Below are 10,097 nucleotides of genomic sequence, written 5' to 3' on the forward strand. Positions count from 1 at the left end.
TGCTAGTAATATAGATCCCTAACTTCATTTAGTCAATGACACTGAAGAGAGACTTATGACTGTTTTTCACACTTACGACTCTTTCAGCATCCCCATGGTCATGTGATCAAAATTCGGACGCTTGGCAACTGGTTCATACTTATGACAGTTTGTTGTGTCCCAGGATCATGTGATCCCTTTTTGAGACCTTCTGACAAGAAAGGCAATGGGGAAGCCAGATTCACTTAACAACTGTGTTACTAACCGAACAATTGCAGTGATTCACTTAACAACTATGGCAAGAAAGGTTGTAAAACGGGGCAAAACTCACTTAACAAATGTCTCACTTAGCAACAGAAATTTTGGGCTCAATGGTGGCCGTAAGTCAAAGACTACCTGTATTGCTAGTACCAACTACGTTGAGTCCTTGTTGAAATGGGCATGGATATTTGCACAAATAAAACATAATAAACATCTGAAATGGAAATCAAAAATATACAGTACAGTGCATAATACGTGTTTATGCTTTTACCCTTTCATCCAGGAGCTCTTTTCTCTGATTTTGCTCCACAGCTTCTCCTTTTTGAGAAATTATTTCTAACCCAGAGTCACCCAGGGAAGTTTCATGGCTGAGAGAAGGCATGGATCTGGTTCCCTCCAATAATGGTGCAACATCCTAAACCTCAGGCCTAATTCAATGAATTTAAAAGTTAAAATTTAAAATCTTAGGCAAAATTTGGTAAACTTTTAGTGCATGGATTTCATATGCAAGTTACTTACACATTAAGAAAGGTACAATTTAAGCTACATGGCATGTTTAGCTAAAGCAATGAGATGAAAGACCGCCCAAAGCCACAACAGAGAACAATTCTTTGGGACATGGGTTTTCCTTTGCCTACAAGGTAGGAATGGGCAGAGGTGCAAATACCAAGCAAAAAAGTTGCCTGTTTCTGGTTAATTGTCCAAATAATTCACAACTGAATGAGGCCAGCTTTTTTGGTGACAGGGGAGGGTACAGTAGCAAAGACCTGGCAACGCCCACTTAACTACATTTCTCAAATGGTGGATTTAGTCTTGATGGACCTCTTTACTGATTGTTGTAGGCCAAACTTTCAGAAACTGGAAAGACAGCTGGCTCTTCCTGTACAAATTTGCCTACACACATTGGTTCACCAGGCTTGTTATAGGTTCACTGTCAAAAGGAACTGCAGCATAATACTGTAGATCAGGTGACAAGCCAAGTCAATGGGGAAGCCAGATTCACTTAACAACCCTGTTCCTAACTTAACAACTGCAATGATTCACTTAACCACTGTGGCAAGAAAGCTCGTAAAATGGTCATAAAACTCATTTAACAACTGTCTTGCTTAGCAATGGAAATTTTGGGCTCCGTGATCATTAAGTCACGGACTACCTGTACTACCTGTATAGTATTTAGTCAGGCCATTCTAAAAAACCAAATACTCCCATTAATCGGGTTTTATTCCGAGGAGCATAGTGGGAACATCATGCAGACATAAACAGAACAATTACTGCTGCAGTAGTTCTTTGCAAGCCCTTCATGACTATGCTCAGTACTGAAGGCAAGTGTTTAGGTCGCCTTTAACATATTCTTCGTGCTTTTATATATTACTCAGAGTGAGGAACACACACAAACTACTCTTCAGACAGAATCCTCATTATGCCTGATTCAACTTAACAGGGAAAATTATTTCTTTCATACAAGGAATGGGGAAGGCATTCCCTGGTAGTATTTATTTTATATATATCCTGCTTATGATCTCTGACAAGATACAATTTTCAGGATTAAAAGCAAGATTACAGATTTACAGAAAGGAAAATCAATCGTCCTTATTTAGTCCCAATAAAGAGGGACAATATCTGGCTAGCAAGAGTTACTGTTCTTGTCAAATTCTTGTGTTCTGTCCAATTAACATTTTGTTGGATTTTAAAACTACTGAATCATCCTCATTTTTCAGACTATCCAAAGCACAGGAAAACTAGGAAGATGAAAACAACAGTGAATTTCAATCAATTGTAAATAACAGTGTAACAGCTGAGAGGAAGCTCAACTAGCAGTATCAGAAAAATCAGAATTTCAACAAGGATTAAGTTGAAGACCTTTTAAAAAGTTATTGTTTTTGCTATATGGTATAAGCCTCTACAGATGCTGGGAGATTATTATTCTGATGTTCAAGATTAAACTACTGGAAATATATAAATGCATTTCTAACTTTTGGAACTGTTATGATAAAAAGGAATTATGAAAGACTTGTATGTGAGCAATACGCCTCACAAGATTTTTGCAACGGAAAAACTGCTCCTTGAAATTAATTCAGTATTTCAGCCGTTATGCAGGAGCAATAAAAACACTCCGAACTCTAAAGCAGCGTTTCCCAACCTTAGGAACTTGAAGATGCGTGGACTTCAACTCCCAGAATTCCCCAGCCAGCTATAGCTGGCTGGGGAATTCTGGGAGTTGAAGTCCACGCATCTTCAAGTTCCTAAGGTTGGGAAACGCTGCTCTAAAGGAACCCTCAAGTTTCTGAGGCCGGTGCAGCTGCAAAATTCCCTGAATGCTAATAAGCACTTTGCCTCCATACGATACGTACAAGGAATCAATCTCCCCTTCATAAGATGCGGTTTGTGTTCTGCTCAAGGCCAGCCAGACTCTGCAGCCAGTGGACAAAGTCGGGGGAAAAAATGCAAGCAAACAAACCCCACATTCTCTCCGGCTCCTCTTGCTACTAGCGAGAAGAGCTTTAAAAGTAGCGAAAGAAAGGACGTCTGGCACGAGAGTCAAAGGGAGGGGAATTAAAAAAAAAGAAAAAAGGGGCAGAAAACGGCCGCCTTGCCTGCGTCCTTCTTCCCGGCCTGGAAAGGCGGCCCCGCAGAGGCGCCTCCGGGGCATCGCCCGCCCCTCCCCCCCCCTTTCGCCTCACCTGCTTAGTTTTCTTTCGGCCTCTTTGGTGGCTTTGGCTTCCAACACTCTGCAAGAGAAAAGAGCCCGTCAGGGAGGCCGCGCCGAGCCCCCAGCCTCCCGGGGCCTCCCCAGGGCCGCCAGCCGGGCTCGCCGGGCGGGCCGGCCGGGCTGCGAGGGGGAAGGGGCGCCCCGGGCCCCGCCGGGACAAAGGCCGCCGACGCGCCGGGCCGACGGCGGCCGCTCCCGAGCGCCTCCCGGGGGCCTCGGCCGGCCGCCTCGCTCGCTCGCTCGCTGCGGGGCTCACCGCATGTGCTTGGCGCGGGGGGCGGGCCTCCTAGGCGCGGGGTCCCGGGCCCGGCGCCGCTCCGCTGGGGGCCCTCGGCAGGCTCGCCTGGTCGCCGCCGTCGTCCGCGGCCGCCGCCCTCCGCCGCCTCCTCGCGCCCCCGCGCCCAGCCGCCATTTCCAGCCTCCCTCTCGGAGGAGGCCCGCCAGTGCCCGCCCCGCCCCCGGAAGGCCCGCCCCGCCGGGCAAGGGCTTCCGGGCGCCGGGCCCGCCCCCCCCCGCCCCAAGATGGCGTCCTGGCGCTGCCCGGCGAAGCGGCCCTGCCTCGCCCGGAATGCGCGGGGCGCTGGCGGCCGCCTCCCCCTCCTCCTCCTGTGGGCCTTGCGGGGGAGCCCGGGGCCGGCGCCGAGGGGCAGCCTCCGCGCCGAGAGGGTCCCGGGTCGCCTGGAAGCGGCCCGGGGTCGCCCCTCTGGGCTGCGGGGAGGATGCGGCGCCCGCCCCAGGCAGCACGGGGCCCGGGGAAGTCGGTTCTGCCCAGGCCGAGAACGGCAGCTCCTCTGGGCTGGAAAGAGGGACGCCTCTTGTCGCCCTGCTCGCCTGAAGTGCCTGATTGCAGCTTTAGTCTTCCTGGTGACGGTTTTCAGGCCGCTGGCTGGGAGGGAAATCTGGGTTGAGCCTCGCTGGGATTCCGTGTAGTTTTGTCCCCTGCCGTTGCTGGCCGTTTGGCATTTTCTAAGGACCTCTGCATCACCTCCTGCCTGCATCTGGATGGAAACGTCTAACCGGGTTACTACCATGGATAGCTAAACTGACAGGAATTCCCCAGCAACCTGATATACAGGCGTTATGAAAGTGAGCCCCATGACACTCCCAGTGCAAGTAGCACAGACTGGGTTGCTAGTCCTCCATTATCCTCACTGCCCACTCACAAAGGAATGGGACAACTGCAGCGTTTGTCTCACCCATGTGACTGGGCAATGTACACAGTTAAATAACAAATCTGAACAATCAACACCATAAAAATACAGTTAAAACAAACATAATAAAACACAACCACAGAAGAGTAAGTTCTGAAATGTGCAAAAAACCAAAAGTTCAGTGGGCTTTATGCTTCCACGAGAGGAATACTGTGTGGCCAACTCCTAACCCTTATATGTTCTAGAAGGATGCCATCGGTGAGCAGTTGAGAAATCTTAACAAGAACTGTGTTACCGTCATCCATATGAACAACCCAGTGCTGCTGCTTTTTTGCACTAGGTCCATCTAGGATCCTTTGCAGCTGCAATCAATCCACCTCCAAAATGTTTAGGTGGGCTACAAGCGGAGCAGCTAGCAGATTGGATGGAATGGGTGAGAGGTTAAATAAAACTTATTATTATTAATTTTATTTGTATACCGCCCTTCTCCCGAAGGACGGTATGATTGTTGATTTGAGAAGAAGATAAAGATCATAATGCAAGTGAAAGAGAGAGCAAGAGAGAACTTAATTCACATCTAGCTCATCTTTCAGTGGGTGGAGGGTGGGGCTATTCCATTTGATTTTCAAATTCTCTGATTTGGAGTGCAATTTCTTATCTGGGAGGAACCAGACAGCGTGGAAGGCAAACACCTAAGAGGGAGGGGAAACTTCCTGCTCTAAATTACTTTCACAGTTTGAGTTTTCAGGGCTTTGCTGTATTCTGCCCATTCTCTTGATTGGCTAGCTTATTTTTGATTAATTGTTTTGAATCCAAACCTCTAGGGGTGTCTTCTTGCCATTCATTACAAGGAGGAAGCAATCTGTGAAGATCGTGTGGTTCATGTGAAAGGGATGACACAAGGGATGAACTGATTGTGTTTATTAAGATTGGTTTGGACTAAACTATGTCCTGAAACAAAAAGAATGGAACATATTGCAGAGGAAGCTACCATGGCTCCTCAGAAAATGTTGTCAGATGGAACTGCACTTTAGTGTTAATAACAGAATCTTGAAAGCCCAGGCTTCCCTCTGTCTCCTCTTGCATCAAACATGATCAAAGTGGGGTTATATTAAATTTCTTTTCACACCCTCTTCCTCCCTAGTATCTGACATTTACTCAGTGGTTCTTGCATTCCTTCTTCCTGCTTATATCTGTGCACCGGGTAGCTTCAACAGTTGTTCAATAGAGTTTCCTAACAGTAGTAATCAGAGACTTCCTGTTGAGACAGACTGAAGCCACAACCTGATGTTTTCACATTCCGTCAAGCCAACAGGCCAGCTGCTGAGTGCTGCCACTTTGTTTTGCTTGATATTTTATCACAGCTCACAAACTCTGCATTTTGCAATGTATGGCTGTGAAAGCTGGACCATAAGAAAGGCTGAGCGCCAAAGAATTGAGGCCTTTGAACTCTGGTGCTGGAGAAGACTCCTGCGAGTCCCTTGGACTGCAAGGCGATCAAACCGGTCAGTCCTAGAGGAGATCAACCCTGACTGCTCTTTAGAAGGCCAGATCCTGAAGCTAAAACTCAAATACTTTGGCCACCTAATGAGACGGAAGGACTCACTGGAGAAGAGCCTAATGCTGGGAAAGATTGAGGGCAATAGAAGAAGGGGACGACAGAGAATGAGGTGGCTGGATGGAGTCACTGAAGCAGCAGGCGTGAGCTTAAATGGACTCCAGAAGATGGTAGAGGACAGGAAGGCCTGGAGGAACGTTGTCCATAGGGTCGCGATGGGTCGGACACGACTTCGCAACTAACAACAACAACAACAAAACTCTGCATTACAATGATCTTGACATTACCCATTTTCTGGGTCAGGGTTTGCCATGTGGAACTCAGTGAAGAATATCACTGAGGATGAGATACTAGGGAAAAATCAGCAAGAAAGTATTTGCACTGATGCTGTGCTTGTGAACAGGAAACAGCATCTTTGTTCCTGCAAAACCAAAGCTGGTCTGTATGTTTTAAGCAGCCACGTTTGCTCTGCATCTGAGGAAGGCGGTGCAAAACCTGCTTCTGTTTCTCTCATGAAACTACTCTCACTCTCCAGCTCCTAGGAAGAACCGAAGGAATATGAATTGTGCTCAAATAGGAATACAGTATGAATTGTGCTCAGATTTCCCCCTGGTGTTCAAAACACAGCCAGTTTGCAGCAGCAGGAGAGGATTTCCATCTGAGGGGAAGGAAGGGAGGGAGGAAGGAAAGAAAAAGAAAGAAAAGAGAAAAAGAAAGAAAAAGAAAGAAACCGTTATTCAGTCAGTGGATCCACAACAGCACTTTGTCAAACTAAACTGGAGAACCCGCTCTGCTTTGGCTCTTGTTATTCCACTTCCACTTTCTAGATGGCTTGTTCTCTCCCAGGTGTGGAAAGAGAAAAGAAACAGAAGGAAACAGGAGGGGGAGGGGCCTTACATTTTGTCAGTTTGCAGAGGGAGGAAGCAGCCCAGCGCAACTGCTGAGCTGGCCTGAGGGCTGGTCCTAAGGTTAATGGAAGAGCCAAATTTTATGGCCGCACTGTGAAGATGAAAAGCAAAAAACAGAAATGCAGGAAATAGGTTTTTTTTTTAAAAAAGTAAAGGTGTTTACTTGGAACAATGCATCACTTTTCTCAGTGATGCACACCCTAATTTAAATATTCATGTGATGATTCCTCCAAAGCCACAATTGGCTAAATTTCTAGAAATCCATGTTTTACAGCCTGGCTTTCCCTGGATGTATCAGCCAGTGTGGCTGGGAATCTGGGAAGCCATTGTTCCAATACTTCTAGGAAATGCCAGGTTAGAAATCTGATATAACAAGTGAAAATGTTTTGATCGTTAAACTGTCCATCCTAATGCCTTTCGAAGTAATTACAAAATGCACCGTCTTAGGAGAGGTAGTTGAATGGCTATTTTGATGTTTATATTGATATTCAAATATAAGCAGGTAAAATCAATTGGTGAACTGAGAAGCCTTCAGGAAGGGATTGCCCTGCAATTTACACTTCCCTCATTTCCATTTCCATCCCCTCTCAGAGAAGGCCCAATGCAGGGGTCTTCAAACTCGGCCCTTTTATGACTCATGGACTTCAACTCCCAGAATTCCTCAGCCAGGCATGCTGGCTGAGGAATTCTGGGAGTTGAAGTCCACGAGTCATAAAAGGGCCAAGTTTGAAGACCCCTGGCCCAATGGGACAGGACCTGTCCTCTCCTGGCACTCATGGCTGCCCCCAAGCTCTCAGCCAGGCAGCCTGTGCAGTTTGTCTCTCTGTGAAAATGTCCTCTTACCTTGCTTCTTGAGGTTATTGTTACTTTGCTGATTGTTGTCCAGAGTTTTATGCTGATGGTCCAGCCTTGGCAATTTTAAAATGTATGGACTTCAACTCCCAGAATTCCCTAGCCAGTATAGCAAATGCTCTCTCATAAAGTTGCCACCAATGAATAGATACACATGTAAGGAAATTAGTGTGTGTGTTTGTGTGTGGGAGGGGAGATGCTTGAAGAGAAAGGACAAGGCCTGCCAGCCATTTCCCCCCCTGAAATAGAACAACAGGAGTGAGCTCTAGTTTGCTGGACTGGGCAGTTGACAACCTGCAACCACAGCCAACGCCCCCTGAGGTGCCTGGCAGAGGTTGGCTTGTTGCCCTGGAGACAGGAACTGCTTATACCCAGGTTGGTGGGTCACCTGTTGGTAGGATCAGTGATACCCCCTCTACGAAGCAGTGCCTGGTGCTCCCTAGAGAGGCAGGCCAATCTAGAAGGCAGGTGCTCTGGCTCCCCATCTGCACTCACACCTGCCCCTGGGGGAAGGGCCCACTCTGTTCTGTTTTGCCCATATGGGGCTAGGGCACCCCAGGCTCTCAAGCGGGATGGTCTGAAAAGTGCCAGGCAGGAACTCAATAGTCCTCCTTTTCCTGGCTTTTCATTTTCCTTTCTAGAAAAGGGCTGAGAAAATGCAATTTTAATTAAACAGAAACGAAAGGAGTTGTGGGCATAGTTGGTAATGCTAACCAGGCCAGCGGAGACCCATGGCAGCAATAGCCTGCAATTGCTGGGCTCTTGGCCACCAAAGCGGCCTTCCTAGCACTTTGCTTCTGTGAAGTTTGTCCAGTGCCAACCCACATTCTAGGCATGCCAGCTGGATGCCCACTTAGCAGCAGTGAAGCCCTGGACAATGGAAAGGAGCGGAGCCACTGCTCAGCATCCTCCTGTGTTTCTGTCCACTTTGGTTGCATCAAAAGTGTGTCAGAGCTTTCTTTTTCACTGAAACAGCCGCAGTACTTGAATCCCCAATCCTGGTTAGTTCTAAGAGATTCTTTCATTTAAAAAATGAAGATGCCCTAGAGAACATTGAAAGGAGTCCCTCCGTTTCAAGGGAAGAAAACTCAAGCACTTGGCCAATGAGGCATGCCGCAGTTTGGTGACAGGTGGCATTTGGACCTCTTCTTGGTGATGTATCTTTAGGCCCGTTTCAGAGCAGCTTGTGAGGAAATGTCATTCAGCCTGTACCCCAAGGGGTCAAACCCCCTTGGCTCCCTTACATAAAACAATCGATATTTGATCCTCCTAGAAGTCGGCGTCTAATGTTCGCGTGTTCCCCTCCCTTTCCCAAGCCCCTCTTCCTTCTATAGTGCCCTCAGTGTCTGATCCTGGTATCCTCAGCCCCAGATGCCCACTGCAGATATTTCATGGGATGGTACGTTCAGACCCAGCAGCCCATTCTGGGCACCCGGACATTCATTCAGCCTCTTTGCCAACTCGCACAAAAGCTGGGTTAGCAGGCTGAGAATGTACCACACTAGCAGTCTGGAAGATACAATGGTTTCTGAAAGCGAAAGTGCAGCAGCTGAGATTTCTGCAAGTCTTTCAAAAAATTTGGTTAACAAAAGTCTCTACAAAATACTGTTTGGGTTTGACCCTTTGACATTACCTGGAAAGCTACTGAGTGGCTGGAAGGCTGCTGCTTTACCTCTCGCCAGAACCAGCCTTGAGCACAGCAGCCAGACCGTTTAGTGACATCCTCGTGCGTTTATTTTGATGTGGCTGTTTTATGTGTACATGTCATGCCAGGACACAGGAAGACCCATGGAAATTGTAATGAACTATCACAATTTATGGTTAACCTACTTTGGTGGGACATCCCAACACTTCAGGAAAATTATTTTAGCATATTATTTAATTTGGTATGTGCCTTATTCTGCAGTTTGTCTCTGGACAGGAATAGGGTGAAGCAATGTCATCTCAGTTTTAACCTCTAGTATTTGTCCAGTAGATTCTTCTATGACTTTGTACAATCAATTATTGCAATCTGGCGATTTCATGTCCTGCAGCCCAAGAATATGTCCACTCCTCTCCTTTTGGCCCATATTTGCTGGCAAGGAAACATGAACAGGAATGGAGCTGTGTTCTGACATAGAACAGAATAGATCTACCACTCCACAGAGCATTCCAGCCACTCCTAAAACCACATGCAGAAAAATACAGGATCAAAGATGAGCTTCAGAGCTTCTTCAACAACACTTGGGGGGGGGGAGGAGGATTTGTTCCAATCCCACCGTGGACCAGTCTAAACACCACAATGGGCCTTATCTGTCCAGATGCTTGTCCTCACAGACACCCATCTGAAGTTCAACTAACAGGGATGGACTGACCATTCTCTAGGGTGCTGAAGCAAGTTTCAGCCCATCAAGTGTTCTTGGACAGGTAACGTTCACCTTACTGATGCTCTGGAAGTCCACCAAACCTTTTATCATAAGAGCACTCTTCCTGTTTAACAGGGAACACGTGGCCCTAATGCTGCATGGGATTCCAGGAGAAAACCACCCTCTTTGTGGTGGATGGTGACACAGATGCACGTGGCTGCTGCTTGCCTTCCTGCTTCCCTGGGTTGAGGAACGGAGCTAATGAAGGCCGCTACAGTAAAGTTTGTTCATCTCTCACTGTGTAGAATTTATGCCACATTTTCATCCGTTTTG

At 47.3% G+C, this 10,097-nt stretch overlaps 1 protein-coding gene across 3 annotated transcripts in view; it reads right to left on the reverse strand.

Moving 5' to 3' along the window:
- Positions 1-3,397, reverse strand: part of TNRC6A (trinucleotide repeat containing adaptor 6A) — a 49,289-nt gene extending 45,892 nt beyond the window's left edge. For all 3 annotated transcript variants that reach the window (XM_081338447.1, XM_081338446.1, XM_081338445.1), the window contains exons 1-2: positions 3,207-3,397; positions 2,922-2,969 (exon numbers count right to left, since the gene is read on the reverse strand). In XM_081338447.1, coding sequence (XP_081194573.1) covers positions 2,922-2,969; positions 3,207-3,211 — 53 coding nt within the window. In that variant the 5' untranslated portion in view covers positions 3,212-3,397. The remainder of the gene's footprint in view (positions 1-2,921; positions 2,970-3,206) is intronic.
- Positions 3,398-10,097: the final 6,700 nt, after the last annotated feature.

Source organism: Vipera berus (assembly GCF_964194415.1).
Source record: "Vipera berus genome assembly, chromosome: 13".
Taxonomy (NCBI): Eukaryota; Metazoa; Chordata; class Lepidosauria; order Squamata; family Viperidae; genus Vipera; species Vipera berus.